Source organism: Hemiscyllium ocellatum, chromosome 32 (genome assembly GCF_020745735.1).
Source record: "Hemiscyllium ocellatum isolate sHemOce1 chromosome 32, sHemOce1.pat.X.cur, whole genome shotgun sequence".
In the NCBI taxonomy this organism is placed as follows: domain Eukaryota; kingdom Metazoa; phylum Chordata; class Chondrichthyes; order Orectolobiformes; family Hemiscylliidae; genus Hemiscyllium; species Hemiscyllium ocellatum.
The window spans coordinates 23,657,153-23,675,933 of NC_083432.1; the positions used below are offsets into that span (position 1 = coordinate 23,657,153).

General features: G+C 40.5%; 1 protein-coding gene across 6 annotated transcripts in view; it reads left to right on the top strand.

Moving 5' to 3' along the window:
• Positions 1-18,781, top strand: part of LOC132830817 (anion exchange protein 2-like) — an 88,079-nt gene that overhangs the window by 13,477 nt on the left and 55,821 nt on the right. For 2 of the 6 annotated variants that reach the window (XM_060848684.1, XM_060848686.1), the window contains 2 exons: positions 6,653-6,732; positions 8,535-8,587. In XM_060848684.1, the coding sequence (XP_060704667.1) occupies positions 6,653-6,732; positions 8,535-8,587 (133 nt within the window). Of the gene's footprint in view, positions 1-960; positions 1,041-6,652; positions 6,733-8,534; positions 8,588-18,781 lie in introns of all 6 variants that reach the window. The other 4 variants (XM_060848685.1, XM_060848687.1, XM_060848681.1 and 1 more) reach the window with 3 other exon arrangements.

Genomic DNA, 18,781 nt, shown 5'->3' on the forward strand with positions numbered 1-18,781 from the left:
CTAGCTCCAGGATTAAAGATTTAGTCAGTTCCTGGACTCCAGAACTATTCAAAGGTGTTGAAATATAAGTCTTGCTGCAGTTATGTGAATCTTTGGTGAGACCACCCACCTAAAGCATTATTTACGGTCTGGTTGAGCAATAACATATTTATCTTAGAAAGGCTGCACTGAAGGTTAACTGGACTGATTCCTGAGATGAGAGAAGAAAAAATAGAATCGTGATATTCACTGGAGTTTAGAAAAATGAAGGGTCAGATGATCTCATTGAAATTCTATGGGGTTTGACAGGGTCAATGTCAATAAAATAATCTCCTTCACTGGCAAATCTAGAGCGAGCGAGTAGCATAGTCTTAAAATAAAGGATGTTCCATTTAGAACTGGGATATGAAAGACATTTCTGTGCTCAGAGGGTTATGAGCATTTGTAATCCTCACACCCATTAATCTATGAATGCTCAGTCATTCATACATTCAAGATTGATGTTTTAACACTTAGGGGGTCCATGGTTTAAAAGGAAGAAAAGGGGGAAGAGGTTAAGATAGAAGATTAGTCACGACATTACTTGAAGAAACTATAAACTGAAGGGCCTATGATCTTTCCGTGCCCCTGTTTCGTATGCCTTTAGCTGAGAATTCTGTGAGTTCAGCCTTCAGGGTATGAGGATTCAACTGATGTAGGAAAGAGTATTATAACATTAAACTCCAGGATAAAAGAATAAATAAGATCAGGCTAACAGAGTTAATTGTCAAATTTTCAATCACATTTTTCAACAGAGCTAATTGTATTTACAAGTGTTTTCCCGTTTCCATTCATCTAAATCTGTAAATTACTTTCAAGATATCAAAGAGGATGCTAAGACCAATTTTTCGGAAAATGGAACAAATGCTAGCATTGAGCAAAACGATTTTATGGAGTCAAAATATTTTCTTTTTAATATTCCTTTTAACAAATCTCTCACAGACTTTTGCGAGTTATTGTCCTGCAGCCCCAAAGTACGCTCCAATCATAAGCGTGAAAAGAAGACAGCACATGGGGGTCAGGTAAAGTCTTGCTGTGTATATCACACTGTGTTTTACAATCACTAAACATCTTAGCCATTACCACCTTCGTTTCACTGATCATTAATATGCCCTGGACACCACATGCTGATTTCACCTGGAACAAAAAAAAATCCATTGTCACTCCTGGGACATCCTGCATAACTCATACATCCATTTGTTGAGTTCTATGAGTCAGCAGATGCAGAGTTCAGGCTGAGATTAGAAGTAATTGAATGGTATTTGTGTACAATGTGCTGAACTTAGGGAGAGCAAGGCTTCTGTCTATATACTACAACTACCTCTGTCCTTCACAGAGGTCCATATCAAGCAAAAGACAAGGACATTTAATTCCAATGTTTTCCATTCCTCTGCAATCCTACCCCATTACAGCACCAATTGTTGCCTTACCTTTAATATATTTTGCTAAGTTAGCTGTTAGGAACAAGATTAAAAGTTCTGGGCTAAGCAAATCAAATATTCCTTCAGACGTGACATGCTGTCTAGAGAGTGAGAAATCTGTAGGGGACAGAAAACTAGTTTGACTCATCAGGAGTGTCATTTAATTGACAATGGTAAGTATCGCTACAACCAGTCTCCAGGTAAGGGGCCTATTTCATCATGATTCCAAACAGAACATCACTAATTAACTCCCATTCCTTCTTCAATAATGCCCTACCTCACCTCCGTTAATCACACAATCGTTAACTAAATAAAAGGGATCCTTTTCCTCATGAATAACATTCCCAGTTCCTGGTTTATGTGTTTTAAAAGGAGTCAAATTAACCAGATTTTTTTTGGGATGAAACAAAGAATGAGTTGACTAAGTACAAAATGCGAGGAGGAATAAGAGAATGCAACACACATACACATATAGAGGATGAGAAATCGGAGTGAAGATACACATAGTACTTAAAACTTAAGATGTAAATCAATCTTTGTCTTGTTCCATCAGGAGGAGACAATGAAACACGTGGTTGCTAATTTGTGTGGTTCTGGTAGCATAGATGTCAGCAGCTGAACAGTTGAAGCAGGAACAGCAGCTGGAAGTTCCTATTTCTGCAAGTTAGCCAGAAGGATTTATTTTCTTTTTGACAATAGCTTTGCTGAGCTTGTGACTTGGTTCTAGTAATTGCAGAGAGAGAGAGAAAGAGTAAGAGAGAGGGAGAAATAGTTATTTTCTTTCACTTGCAAAAGCAGAGGTGTCTAGCAAATGTGCTTCAGCTATGACCGCTGCAGCACACACCACTAGAGCTAGAATACCAGACTATCACACGTAGAACCTGTCTTCAGTGTGTTTTTACATCCTTCAGTTTCCTTGCAAGGGGGAAGCAAACAAGTCTCTCACCCAGAACTGCTTTCTTTCTTTTATCTCACATTGTAGCCATTATCTGAAATATAACTCACTGGATGTGGTTTCTGCTGTGTGGTAATTAGCTTCTAATATTCTGCAATCACAGGGAATTACAGTTTATTTTTTGCATTGATCTCTTCCTTTGAAGTGTCTCTGTCTGAGGTTCCTTGACATCCCCCAGGTGTGACATTCCATGATCACTCTCATTGAATATAACATCAACAGAAATTTTCAAGTCACTGAAATACATGCACAGAATATATGTTCCAAATGATTTTTGGCTTAAATGTCTTTTTGTTTTTATTGCTTAAAAAGAAAAACAGGTTTACTCAAAAGTATAGTATGTAAGTAATTCAGGGCTATGTCCATTACACTGAACTTTATTTGGAGAGGATTAATAAGTGAAGTGGAGAGGAAGGAAAGGTTGTGTGCAGTCTTGATTGGAAAATGGATTTTTAAATCCTGTGCTATTTTATATTTTTACATCAATTTTAAGTTTTCCATGTTCTTTTAATGACTAATTCTTTTTAAATGTTCAATTTCTTCTAAACTCCAAAGTTGTACATTGAAATTTCCATGTCTTCTTCATTAACATTGTTAATTTCCATATCTTCTTCATAAACATGCAGCACATTTGCAAAATCATTTCTTCTTAAAGCAATTTTTGAGACCAGTAGACCGGGGTTGACACGGTAGCTCATTTGGACCCGAGTTTAATTCCACGGTTGGGCAAATGTCTTTATGGAGTCTGCACATTCTCCATGTGTCCATTTGAGTGTCCTCTAAGTATTCTGGTTTCCTCCAACAATTCAAAGATGTGCAGGTTCGGTGGATTGGCCATTTTAAATTACCCATAATATTCAGGGATGTGCAGGCTAAGTGGATTAGCCATGTGGGTTAATGTGCGGATAGGGTAGGAGAGTGGGTGTGGCTGTGATGTTCTTCAGAGCTTTAGAGTGGACTTGATGGGCTTAATGACCTGTTTCCATACTGTAGGGATTAGTATGATTCAGCACAAACAAATTCCCCTCACAGGACTCAGGATGTGATTTGGAAGCTGCTATGAAATAATAAAACCCACTAAATATCAATGTCAAGCTTTGAATGTGGCAAGTCACAGAGAACAGGTGAGTGACCCATGTTGGGACATTACAAAAGCAATATGGTGTATGATCAATGAGACAGATCACATAGTGCAGGCTCTACCTGTAGCACTGATGGAACCAAGGTTATCTTTGCAATATTGAGAAGAGTGGTATCAATAAGCATTCGCTGCAGTTATATTTCCTGATTCCTTCATGATTTCACTATATTTGAATTCAATTCTCCTGGAAATAAATCCCAATGCCTTCTTAGCATACTGGCTGTGCTGCCCCTCCTCTAAATCTGGTTTGAATGATTTGTTCACCTGCATCCCGAGATCCCTTTGCTCTTCTAAGAAATTTCCTATATCATATTCTCAGCTGCAAGTGACATTCCTGTTTTCCTATCAAAGTGCATCAACTCACATTTATCTGTACTTGCCATTTAACAGCCAGTTTTTCAATCAACTGAACCTTACAGGATATTGGCTAAGACTCAGTGTTGACAAATTTCATGAAGGGCTTCTCTTCAAGAGCCTTAGCAGGTTTCCAAACTCTCCTCACTATCTACACACCATTGCCTTCTGGTGCTTTGCTAATTGTATTTCTCACTTGCCACAGGCAGAAGTGTTGAGCAGTGCTGAGATCTCCCAGCTTTGCTGGTAACAGTGCCAGCTTTTTGTCTTGTCGTTGGTCAAGCATTGGCAGTTTGCAGCTGCCCTGCAGATTGCGGTTTGTTTACCCTGGACATGACACACCCCATTTTGCCAAAGGGGCCCTGGAGGTCCCACTGGACAGGGGTACGTGCAGTCTGTGTCCAGGGAGCATGGTGACTGATGGAGGTCTAGAAGAATAAGAGGTGAGCTGGAGTCACCAGGTAACTGCTCTGACTTTCAAGTTGGGAACTGTCATTGTCTCGTTCCCAACCAGCCGGTGGGAAAATGAGATAATGCGTATCAATGAGTCAACATGATTTAATAATTGATTCATGCTAACTTACGAAGGTTTATAAAATCATGGGGGGCATAGATAAGGTAACTAGCAATGGCCTTCTCCCTAAGGTGGGGAAGCTCAAAACTAGGCAGTATACTTTCTTTAAATGAGAGGAGAAAGCTTTAAAAAATACTTGGGGGGGCAACTTTTTTGACACAGAAAGTGGTTCGTGTGTGGAATGAACTTCTAGAGGAAGTAATGGATGCAGGTACAGTTACAATATTTAAAAGACATTTGTATATGAATAGGAAAGGTTTAGAGGAATATGGGCCAAACACAGGCAAGTGGGACATGTTAAGTTTGGGAATTTGGTCAGCATTGACTGGTTGGACCAAAGGGTCTGTTTCCATGCTGTATGACTCTATGATTCTATGTAAATAGATCTCTCACCACTCACTGGACAGAATGCCATCCTGCTGTACAATTCTTGTTAAAAATGTTGAGAGAAAATGGGACTTACTCTCAATGATGGGAAGCTCCTCACTGTCAATCTCTTGCAGTTCTCCCAACTTTCGCACCAATTCCCACGTCATTCAGTGACTGGAACGAATCTGCTCACGCTTATTATGTCATGTTTCAGTTTTCCTCAGTGTTAACTATACCCTTGGTACATTCTGCGAGTTTCGCTATTGAGTTACTCTTTCCTAATGCAACGTAAATTAAAAGTGGCAAATAACTTTCGTACCACACAAACGCCAGAAAATGACCATCTCCAACAAGAAAGAACCTAACCATTGCCCCTTGACTTTCAATGGCATTACCTTCACTGAATTCCTCAAAATTGAAAATTTGGCGGTTATCATCGTCCAGAAACTGACCATCTAGCTACGTAAGTACAGTGGCTGCAAGAGCAGGTCAAAGGCTAGGAATCTTGTAACATGTAACTCACCTTCTAACTTTCTAAATCCTGCCCACCTTCTAAAACACACAAGTCAGGAGTGTGATGGCATGCTCCCCATTTGCCTCGATGAGTGTAGCTCAAAGACACTGAAGAAGCTTGACACCATCCAAGATAAAGCAGCCCATCTGATTCTCGCCACATCCACAAACATTTGACTTTTCCACCACTGATGATCAGTAGCAACAGCATGTACTATCTGCAAGATACAGTGCAGAACTTCAACAAGACCCTTCAGACAGCATCTTCCAAGCCAACGACTACTACCGTCTAGAAGGATAAGGTCAGCAGATACATGCAAACACTATCCTCCAAGCCAGTCACCATCCTGGCTTGGAAACATGCTACCATTCCTTAAACATTGGTGGGCCAAAATCCTCAACCTCCCTCCCTACCTACAGCAAATGGACTGCAGCAGTTCAAAAGGCAGCTGATCACCACCTTCCCAAGAACAACGAGGAATGGACAAAAATGCTGGCTCAGCCAATGATTTCACATCCTGTGGTCGAATATTAACAATAAGACAGATCTTTATGGAACACTGTTTTAAACCTTTCTTCACTTTAAATAACTGTCATTTATACTTAATGTAATGTCACTGGACCATCCACCCAGCAGTCCAGAATAATACTTTGGGGGTATGGTTCTTATCTCATTACAGTGTCTAGTGGAATTAAAATTCAATTCATATATTTGGTATATAAATCTAACCTCAATAATGTGACCATGATAATTCTAATTGTGTGTAGAAATCCATCTGGTTCACTTATAGGTACAGAAGTAAGCCATTCAGCTTGTCAAGCCTGTTTTGCTCTTCAATATAATCATGGCCTATCTGGCTATCCTTACCTGGTCTGCTCCACATGTGACTCCAGACCTACAGCAATGTGGTTGACTTTTAATTCCTCCTGAAATTGGCCATTCATTTGAAGTTGAAAATGTGTTGCTGGTTAAAGTGCATCAGGCTTGTGCCCGAAACGTCGAATTTCCTGTTCCTTGGATGCTGCCTGACCTGCTGCGCTTTAACCAGCAACACATTTTCAGCTCTGATCTCCAGCATCTGCAGACCTCATTTTTTACTCATTCATTTGAAGGGCAATTAGGAATGGGTAGCAAATGCAGGCATTTCCAGAAATATCCACAACCATGGAAGAATGAAAAGAAAACTCAATATAGCTGACGTCTTGATGGTTAAATTTTGGTGAATTGTAACTAACTGATGACTGTTACCAACGACGTGGAAACAGATACTGACTCTCTTTTCTCTGCTTTTACTGTCTCCACGTAGTCATTCGAAGCGGAAGGAAGCCCGAAGCCTCATACCAGGTATAAACCCCGTCCGCCAGGAAGGGGCACTGTTGAATTTGAGTAAGTGATATCTCGGGGCTTGTTTATATCTATATAATTAGAAATCCGCTCTAGCAGTCATTGAGAAGCACAAAACTGTGGATCCTGAATTATGAAATCACCACATTAAAATTCTGGAAATACTCAGGGAATGTCTGTAAAAAGGTGTTCATATTTTATGTCTAGGACCCACAACTTTTTCGACACAACTGGGAAAAGTCAGAAATGAAATATTTTTGAGTAAGGGATAAATACAAGGACAAAATGAAGTTGTGTGATAGGATGGAAGATAGGAGAGATTGTTTTCTGTTTTTATTTGGGATATTCTTGCACCCGATGTAACTTCCTGTCATCCCCAACATTCCCTCAATCACTGCAATCTCCTTTTTGTTTCAAATGGTGACTCTAAGTGAGATACTCAGCCTTGGTACCAGAGCCTCGGGACCTTGTAAATCAGCCGACAGGACACTAATAGGCTACAAATTACTATTAATTCTTAGGAGTTTAAAATTATGAATGCTATTTCTGCTTCAACATTCCAAGTCCTTGATATTTTCTAACTCCATTTAGCCCATCAGCTTACTATCACCAGAGATCATCATTCTCTTCATTATCAAACTTAGATTCAAACCTGATATATTTATACAAATATGGAAGAACTGGGTATTAAGCTGGTTAGATTCTTGTAGAGGCTGTGGGGCATGCATTTAAACTGTACAAGGGAATACACTGACTATTCGGTTGTCCTTCTCATCCCTGAGAGCAATAGAATATGTCTGGAATATGTTACTGGCTGGTTCAGTCTCTCTGCAAGTTTTCCAGAGTGAGCTGAGCTGATTTTAAATTGGTGCAGCGACTGCTTAATATAGAAGATAAATAACTTTACAGATAACACATATTCTGTGCAGGTTTTGATCTGCACAGGTGGCCAGGGAGGATTCCTCCAGAATTGCTTGTCTTTTAATGGTCCTGAGATTTCCTCAGATTCCATGCCTGTCCCAGGAGATTAGGTCATTGTAGTGGGGGTGGTGCGGTGGATGGGTATGAAGTATCTAGCTATGGCGACCAGCCTACATTAGAGTATGGGGCAGGTTTAATATGCCAACTCGTATTTTGCTGTGTGTATGTCCATTTGTTCAGGAGTATGGGATTAATGCAGGTGTGGTTTGAATTTAAAGTCACTACAGTGTGGCAATAGATGAGTATCTAAGCCTAGGTTTGAGGAGTTAGATGTCTACATTTAATATGAGTCTTGCATTTCATCATGTTGATTTTTTGGTTAAAGGATACAAGTGCAGGAAAACTAAAGTTTAGAAGAGCAGGGTTCAAAATGATATATTCATAAAAATCCAGTCATTCCTAACAAAAAAAAATTAAAGGAGGAATTCCCCAGTTGTCTAATACAGTACAGCCTCGACTTACGAACTTAATCCATTCGGGACCCGGTTCGTGAACCGAAAAGTTTCGCGAACTGAATCAATTTTTCCCATTGTTCAGATAGCGTAAGAATGCTTGGACGGGTGTTCACAGCGCACGTGCCAAAGACTAACTGAATGAAATCACCTGGGCCTGAGAGCTTTTGTGTTCAACAAGCATGTAGAAAAGCAGAACAATGAAATCACGTGGTCACACACGGGCTTTTTGCGTTCGTACCTTCATTCGTACCTTGAATTTCGTACGTACGTTGAAGCTAAATTTTACGTACAATCCTGTTCGTAAACCGATTTGTTCGTGAACGGGGTCGTTCGTATGTCGAGGTATTACTGTAGTTACCTTACACCCTGCGCTGGATTCTCATACTATTGTTGTCCTTTGTTTTACAGCAAAGACATAAACCTTCCACAAATAGCCTCTGCAGATGATTCATACACTCAACGTAAGTAACTTGCTTAAAACCATTACTCGTCAATCATTTCCAGGTTATTAATAAATTAACACACTACTTCCCAATTTCATGGCAAGGCATGTCTTCTACACAGAAATCACACTTTATCAGTGCCAGTAATTATTGATTAGTCATACAATAACATCCTGTACACAAAAAGTAGATCAAATCCAATCCAACCAGTTACTGCCCAAGCAGCCTACTCTCTGTCATCAGTAAAGTGATGGAAGGGGTCACCAACAGTGCTATCAAGCAGCACCTGCTCAGCAACAACCTGCTCAGTGACCCCCAGTTTGGATTTCACCAGGGTCACCCAGCTCCTGATCTCATTACAGCCTTGGTTCAAACATGGACAAAAGAGCTGACTTCCAGAGGTGAGGTGAGTGTGGCATCAAGGAGCCCTGGCAAAACTGGAATCAATGAGTATCAGGGGGCAAATGATCCGATGGTTAGTCATACCTAGCACAAAGGAAGATGGCTGTCATTTTAGAGGGTCAGTCATCTGAGCTCCAGGACATTTCTGCAGGAGGCCCTCAGGCTGGTGTCCTAGGCCCAACAATCTTCAGCTGTTTCATCAATGACCTTCCCTCTGTCATAAGGTCAGAAATGGGGATGTTCACTGACGATTGCACAGTGTTCAGCACCATTCGTGACTCCTCAGATACTGGAGCAGTCTGTGCTCAAATGAAAGAAGATCTGGATGATATCCAGGCTTGGGCTGACAAGAGGCAAATAACTTCGTACCATACCAATGTTAGACCATGACCTTCACCAATAAGAGACACTCTGACCACTACCTCTTGACATTCAATGGTATTCCCCTCACTGAATCCCCCATTGTCAACATCCTTGGGGTTACCATTGCCCAGAAACTCAATTGGACTCACCACATAAACACAGTGGCTACAAGGCAGGTCAGAGACTAGAGATAATGTGGCGATTAACCCACCTCCTGACATCCCAAAGTTTGTCCACCATCTACAAGGCACAAGTCAGGAGTGTGACAGAATACTCCCCACTTGCCTGGATGGGTACAGCTCCAACAACATTCAAGAAGCTTGACACCATTCAGGACAAAGCAACCCCCTGCTTGATTGGCATCACATCTTCAAACATTCAGTCCCTCCAATACTGGAGCTCAGTACCAGCAGTGTGTACTATCTCCAAGATGCACTACAGAAGTTCCCCAGAGATCCTTAGACAGCACCTTCCCAACTGACAACCACTTCCATCTAAAAGGACAAGGGCAACAGGTACTTGGGAACTTCACAACCTGCGAGTTCCCTTCAAGCCACTCACCTGACGTGGAAATATACCGCCGTCCCTTCACAGTCCTTGGATCAAAATCCTGGAATTCTCTCCTTACCAGTATTGTGGGTCAACCCACAGCAAGTGAACTGCAGCGATTCAAGAAGGCAGCTCACCACCACCTTCTCAAGGGCAAATAGGCATATACTATCAATACTGGCCAGCCTGCAATGCCCAAGACCCACAAATAAATATTTTTTAAAATGTTAGGATCAAAAACATTGTACATGTATAAAAAAGTTTCTGAAATATTCCTTAGGTCCTTAATAACAGTTTGCATAAGGAGGGCTGGTAACTTACTACATTGTTTTCATATGGATTTGTAATAATGGGCTCTGGAATTGAAGATCAATAATGTACTAACCCTGCATGCAGATTGCCTTCTTTGACTGTGTGTCATAGTTAATAAGATTTAGTATAAGATGCACATATAATATAAATCTCCGCACATGTCTATGACTAAAAAAAGCTATGTATAATTAGATTACAATCACATATCAACAGGAAATGTTGCACTTAACAGCTTCATCTGTACCTGTGATTAGAAACTCAAATAACAGTATTGTGCTAACTAATCCCCAAAATTAATAGTCTCTTTGTTTGCTAATATGTAAAGGTTTGGCTGAGCTACTGTTAAGCATCATTGGGAGAATAAGGGAAAGAAAATAGAAAAGAATTGGCATAGTGCCAATGTTCTACAGTTTAATTTACATAAATAATCAGTGTCTGATTATTGTTGGCTAAGTGACTATCACACTCTACGCTGAATAATCAGAAAAGAACAATAGTCATTCAATGCAGGGTATTATTACCCTCATTTAATTCATCATTTGAATAAATTTAATATCAAATCTAAATAAAGAGCTTGGGATATCACATTGCCATCTGGGAAAACTCGATGATATACAGTTCAGTATAAACAGGATGCCACAGGCTTTAATTATTGGTGTCTTTACTATCAACAAATGACAATGGAAAGACTGAAGTGCTTCAGTTTATGGTAACTACACTAACATTCTAGATAAACTGCAATCACTTACTGTCTTAAATCAAAATGACAGAAGGAAAAAAGCGATGCAGATTGAAATTACCTTTTAGTTATATCAGAAACGGCTACTGGAGGTACTTTGGATACTGCAGGTAAGGCAATTTCTTCACTGGGTCCTGAGAAATATTTGTCTACATTACTATAGGCTGGAAGAATAGATGAGCTGACTAAATAGGCTAAGGAAATAAATCAGAGGATCTATTCAGCACAACATTTATTTTTGGGTAAACTCATGTAAGATAAGATTATATGAATGGGTTTTCCAAAACTTCAATTCCTAATGGGTTCTGGAACTCTCTGTTGTGTTTTGAGCAATGTAAGGGATTCTGTGCTGTTTAGTTCAAAGAGCTATTATTTTTTGATTTTCACCCAAGTGACTACAGCTCACATGTGGGTTTTGACAGGCCTATGATGAATAGGTTCTCAATCCTGGTACTATTCTAATAAACCTCTCCTGCACTGCTCCTATTGATATCCATGCTGAATTGTACTATGCAAAACTGAACGCAATTCACCAGTTGAGAACTAACCAGAGTTTTGTCATCGTTAAAGACAACTCATATTCAAACACTAATTCCAATGACTGTAATTAGTAAGGCAGGCCCTGCAATATGTCTTACAAGGAACTAAATGTAGCCAGGAGCTTGTTCCATATTGTAAAATATGACTATCAAGAGAACATTACAAATCTTCATTGGACGTGAAGCCATAAGCCATGGTACAGGGAGGAACAAACAGAAAATGATGATCAATCAGTTTCACAAGTATAACAGACAATGGAGGAAGCAGTGGTAAACCAATTCTTTTCTTGGACTGTCATTACATATCATTAGGACTTTGAAGAATTGTTCAGCAATAGTACAGTTTACTTGAAACATAAAATTAAAAATGTAGTGAATTTCACAATGGTCTGTATCACTGTAAAGATTTCACAGTTAGTACATGTCCGGGAAAATCGCAGGTCCTGTTGTGCAATTTTAACTCCATTTACTTGAATTATCAAAAAATCTACTGCATCGATAATTTTCCAATGTACTCTGAATGGTCTCACAAAATTTTCTTCACTGACTAGAAGTTTCAAAATGGTTGTTGTGTCTCGTTTGAAGACAATAGTGAGATGCAGTGTATGTTTAATCTGGTGCTTTGCTGTGTTTTTCACTAGTGGTTTGCGTACTAATAGACAATGGCATTTCTACATCATTACTGCTGTATAATCTACTTTTAAAAGGACAGTTTATAAAATTGTCGGCAAACTCTGCTGTGACATAAATTTATTTTTACCCGTTCAGGGAATGTGGCAAGACCAGGACTTGTTGCCCACCCTTCCTTGCACTGGAGAAGGTGGTCAGACATGGGGGTAAAAGAGGGGGAGGTGTGACATTACTTGTCAAGGATAGTATTACAGCGGTGGAAAGGATGATGGAGGAAGACTTGCCATCTGAGGTAGTTTGGGCTGAGGTTAGGAATAGGAAAGGTGAGGTCACCCTGTTAGGTGTTTTCTACAGGCCTCCTAATAGTCCGAGAGAAGTAGAGGATAGTATTGCGAGGATGATTCGGGAGAAGAGTGAAAGTAGCAGGGTGGTTGTTATGGGGGACTTTAACTTCCCAGATATTGACTGGGAAAGCTATAGCTCGAGTTCGTTAGATGGGTTGGTGTTTGTCCAATGTGTGCAGGAGGGTTTCCTGACACAATATGTAGACAGGCCAACAAGAGGTGAAGCTATACTGGATTTGGTTCTAGGTAATGAACCAGGCCAGGTGTTAGACTTGGAGGTAGGTGAGCACTTCGGGGACAGTGACCACAACTCGGTGACTTTTACTTTAGTGATGGAGAGGGATAAGTGTGCACTGCAGGGCAAGAGTTATAGCTGGGGGCAGGGAAATTATGATGCGGTGAGGCATGACTTAGGATGCGTGGATTGGAAAAACAGGCTTCAAGAGAAGAATACTAATGATATGTGGAGATTGTTCAAGGAACAGCTACTGAGTGTCCTTGATAAGTATGTACCAGTCAGGCATGGAGTTAAGGGTCTTGTGAGGGGGCCGTGGTTTAATAAGGAATTGGAATCCCTTGTGAAAGGGAAGAAGGTGGCATATGTAAAGATGAGGCGTGAAGGTTCAGTTGGGGCGATTGAGAGTTATAAGGTAGCCAGGAAGGATCTAAAGAGAGAGCTAAGAGCAGCGAGAAGGGGACATGAAAAGTCCTTAGCTGGTAGGATTAGGGAAAATCCAAAGGCTTTCTATAGGTATGTCAGGAATAAAAGGATGACTAGGGTAGGTATTGGTCCAGTCAAGGATAGTAGTGGGAAGTTGTGTGTGGAGGCGGAGGAGATTGGAGAGACACTAAATCAAAACTTTTCGTCAGTACTCACTCAGGAACAGGACACTGTTGCTGGTGTGAATATTGAGTCACAAGTGATTAGAATGGATGGCATTGAAGTATGTAGGGAAGAGGTTTTGGGAATACTGGAAAGGATGAAAATAGATAAGTCTCCTGGGCCTGGTGGCATTTATCCTAGGATCCTCTGGGAAGCTAGGGAGGAGATAGCAGAGCCATTGGCCTGGATTTTTATGTTGTCATTGTCAACAGGAATAGTACCAGAAGACTGGAGGATGGCGAATGTGGTCCCCTTGTTCAAGAAGGGGAGTAGGGATAGCCCGAGTAACTATAGGCCAGTGAGTCTGACTTCTGTGGTGGGCAAAGTCTTAGAGAGAATTGTAAGGGATAAGATTTATGAACATCTGGATAGGAATAACGTGATCAAGGATAGTCAGCATGGTTTTGTGAAGGGCAGGTCGTGCCTCACAAACCTTATTGAGTTCTTTGAGCAGGTGACTAAGGAGGTGGACGAGGGTAAAGCAGTAGATGTTGTGTATATGGATTTTAGCAAGGCGTTCGATAAGGTACCCCATGGTAGGCTAATGCAAAAACTACGGAGATATGGCATTGAGGGTGCATTAGAGGTTTGGATTAGAAATTGGCTGGCTGGAAGGAGACAGAGGGTAGTAGTTGATGGTATAGGTTCATCTTGGAGTGCAGTTACTAGCGGTGTACCTCAAGGATCTGTTTTGGGACCATTGCTTTTTGTTATCTTTATAAATGATCTAGAGGAGGGGCTTGAAAGCTGGGTGAGTAAGTTTGCGGATGACACAAAAGTTGGTGGAGTTGTGGATAGTGAGGAAGGATGTGGCAGGTTACAGCGGGATATAGATAAGTTGCAAAGCTGGGCAGAAAGGTGGCAAATGGAATTCAATGTAGCTAAGTGTGAAGTCATTCACTTTGGTAGGAGTAACAAGAAGATGGATTACTGGGCTAACGGTAGGCTACTTGGTAGTGTGGATGAGCAGAGGGATCTTGGTGTCCATGTACACAGATCTCTGAAAGTTGCCACCCAGGTAAATAGTGCTGTGAGGAAGGCATATGGTGTACTGGGCTTTATTGGCAGAGGAATTGAGTTCCGGAGTCCTGAGGTCATGTTGCAGTTGTATAAGACTCTGGTGCGGCCTCATCTGGAGTATTGTGTGCAGTTTTGGTCGCCATACTATAGGAAGGATGTGGAGGCATTGGAATGAGTGCAGAGGAGGTTTACCAGGATGTTGCCTGGTATGGTAGGAAAATCGTATGAGGAAAGACTGAGGCACTTGGGGCTGTTCTCATTGGAGAAAAGAAGGTTTAGGGGAGATTTGATAGAGGTGTATAAGATGATTAGGGGTTTAGATAGGGTAGACACTGAGAACCTTTTACCGCTAATGGAGTCAGCTGTTACTAGGGGACACAGCTTTAAATTAAGGGGTGGAAGGTATAGGACAGATGTTAGGGGTAGATTCTTTACACAGCGGGTTGTGAGTTCATGGAATGCCCTGCCAGTAGCAGTGGTGAACTCTCCCTCTTTATGGTCATTTAAGCGGGCATTGGATAGGCATTTGGAAGTTATTGGGCTAGTGTAGGTTAGGTAGGATTCGGTCGGCGCAACATTGAGGGCCGAAGGGCCTGTACTGCGCTGTATTTTTCTATGTTCTATGTTCTATGGTCAGTTGCTTTCGTGAACTGTGGTCCACTTGGTGTATGTATAGCCACAGTGTTATTAAGGAGAATTGTGTAAGTCATTGATCCAGCAACAGTAAAGGATGATGGTGTATGACTTGGAAGAGAACTTGCAGCTGCTATTGTCCTTCTCAGTGTTAGAAGTCACAGATTTGGAAGATGCTTATGAAGGAGCCTTGATGACTTGCTACAGTGCTACTTGTAGGTAGTACAAACATAGGCAATACTGGAGAAACTCAGCAGTTTCAGATTTACAGTATTTTGCCTTTATTGTAGGTAACACACACTACTCTGCCTGTGTACTGGTGGTGGAAGAGCTGAGTGTTTTAGGTGTGGATCAAGCAATACTTTGGTGTGATGCTTTTTGAGCATTGTTGGAGTACACCCTTACAAGCAATTGGAAAGCATTCTATCACAAGCTGACTTGTGCATTATAGATGGCAGACGGTTTTTGAAATAAAGGAAGTTTGTTACTGATCCCAAAATTCCCAGACTCCAACCTGTTGTTATAGGAACACTTCCTATGTGGCTGGTTCAATTATGTTTTTGCTTAATTGTAAACTCCCCTCCCCCTCCCTCTCTTCCTCCAGGCTGGCCTCTTCCATCGCCAAGCCCTGACCACCTGATGCCTGGAGGAAGAACGCCTCATCTTCCACCTTGGGACTCTGCAACCACACAGGATTAATTAGGAATTAACCAGTTTCCTCATTTCCTCTCCCCACACATTATCCAAATCCCAAACCTCTAACCCGGCACTGTCCTCTTGACCTGTCCATCTTCCTTCCCACCCACCCACTCCACCCTCCTCTCTGACCTGCTGACTTCCCCTTATCCACATCATGTGTCATTTAAACAAAGAACTTCAATAAGTAGTTGAACAAGCCATATTGATTCTGTGATTATCTAAAACTTTCTAACAATCCCCTTATAAAATCTTGAATAAAAGCTTTTAATATCTTCTCTAAGGCAGGTATTAATCTAACAAGCCTTTAGTTATCTGCTTTCTGTCTCCTTCTGTTTTTGAACAAAGGACTTACATTTGCAATCTTCCAATGCAACGGAACCTTTCCTGAATCTAGGGAATTTTGGAAAATTAAAACCAACTCATCAACTATCTCACTAGCGCTTTCTTTTATGATCCTAGGGTGAACTTTTTCAGGTATGGGGACTTAACAGCCTGCAGCTACTATAATTTGCTCAGTATCACTCCCCCTCCTTTCCATTTTCTGACTATTTCTGGGATATTATTTACATTCTTTATAGTAAAGGGCAATAAAAAAAATACTTATTCAATTCAGCTGTCATATGCTTATTTTTCATGATTAGTTCTGCGGACTCATTTTGTATGTGACTAACAGTCACCTTGTCAAATCTTTTCTTTCTGAAATGTCTCTAGAAATTCTTACTATCTCTACATATTTTAGCTAGCTTTCTCTCATACTCTAATGTTTCCCTCCTCCTTAACCTTTTAGTCATTCTTTTCTACTTTTCTATTCTTGCCCACTCCGCTGACCTGCCTTCATCTCTGCACAACTACAGAGGAACCTCGATTATCCAGCATTTGATTAACCAAATTTTGGATTATCTGATCGCAAGGTCCCAGTGTTTGGCTAACTATGGTATCCAGCATTCGGTTATCCAGCATTTGATTAACCGAATGATATATTTCCCAGTCGTGTCCTTCTGATAATCAAGGTTTCTTTTCTTTAAATTTGATATTATATTTAACTTCCTTAGTTAACTACAGATGATTCACCCTCCCTTGGGAATTTGGAGGATTTGATCTATAAGGAGGGGCTGGGGCTGTTTTCCCGGGAGCATCGGAGGCTGAGGGGTGACCTTATAGAGGTTTACAAAATTATGAGGGGCATGGATAGGGTAAATAGACAAAGTCTTTTCCCTGGGGTTGGGGAGTCCAGAACTAGAGGGCATAGGTTTAGGGTGAGAGGGGAAAGATGTAAAAGAGACCTAAGGGGCAACTTTTTCACTCAGAGGTTGGTACAGGTATGGAATGAGCTGCCAGAGGAAGTGGTGGAGGCTGGTACAATTGCAATATTTAAGAGGCATTTGGATGGGTATATGAATAGGAAGGGTTTTGGAGGATATGGGCTGGGTGCTGGCAGGTGGGACTAGATTGGGTTGGGATATCTGGTCGGCATGGATGAGTTGGACCGAAGGACCTGTTTCCATCTGTACACCTCTGTGACTCTATGACTCTATAAAATGTATTTGTTATTTTGAAATAACACTTTAAATGACTGCCATTGCATCTGTATTGCCCTATCCCTTGCCCTAATTTATCATTTCACTTTATCATGAAATTTCTAATCATATAATGAAGCTTTTCAGTAAGCATCTCAGACAAAATGTCACAAATTGACTTTCTTTAACTAGTTTCTGTCATTGACATTATTTTTATGGAAACATAGATCCTATTTACAAGAAATACATAAAGGAGCAAATTTCCTCTATGCAGCAGTCATAATTTCTTTTGGCTATTTTTCTGACCTCACTACACATGCTTCACTGAAGAAAATTTCTCTGTCAGTATCTATTTATCTAAAGAGTTACCAGTGATTATGGAGTAACAAGGCGAAACAAGGAAAAACAGGAATGAAGAGTAAACTATGACAATGACATTAGCAACAGTGTTGGTTGTGACAGTGATCTAGGAATTCTTAGAACTGGCGGTAACAATGCAGCTGCAGCAGCAGCAAAGAACAGGCAATGGCAACAGCTCAAGATTATAAGCTGGCCAGGGTGATGCAGCAGGACCAGCTTGAATTGGGTTGGACAGTGTTCCTATACAGATTGATTTCCAAGCATGTCTCTAGTCCAGGCTATTCAATAAAGTAATCAATGTCGGGAGTCCGAGTTGTAAGGAGACATACAGTTTTGGATCATGATTGCCTTTGTCCTCAAACTGAATCTCTTGAAATACATATGAACTTCCCATGATGCAGTCTGAATTATTAGCTTCTCTGTCTCAGCTTAGTTCTGATAGCGATGTCATTTCTTGTTTGAAATCATCTTACAATGAATCGAAAGAGCTTTGTTGTACAACAAATCTTAAATGTCCCTAATCTAATTTGCATGCATTTACTTTGTGTTATGTTCAGTTAGACTGAGGAAAACAGACCAGATGTGAAAAGACACGTTTTACTTTATTAATTTTAAGCAAAGTATCAGTGAAAAAAATTACATAAATCTGAAAACTATTATTGAATGACTAACCAAATTATTCTCATCATGACACTCAAGAATTTGCTTCCTGATTAACAGTTTATTCTATAAATTGGGCTGCTCCTTGTCGAAATATCATGGCTAACAGTGTCCTCCATCATGATGCTATACACAGCCATCATTTATTCCATAGAGTTTAATCACATTCTACATATTTCTATTCTAAATACTTGGACACTGTTTGGTGAAAGTTTACTGAAAGTCCAATCAATGATAGTAAGCTCCATAAAGATAGGCAAAAAGTAATGCAAAATGAAGAAATTACACCCAGTAATGTTTAACTGTGTATCAACACAGAAATTATCTTTTAGAAATTTCAGTTATTCAGATTTCACTGTCCATTATTTTTGAAGAAGGAATTAAAATAAATGGGTGAACATCAAAATAGTGGACAAAGGAGTGACTTGTGAATGAGTTAAACTCTCACCCACTAATACTGGCAACAAATAGTGTGCAGCTGCAAAAGTCTCTCAATCAACATTCTGGTTTGTAGGGAGAGATAATAATTAGTATGGAAAAGGACAGAGAATTTAAGGCAAAT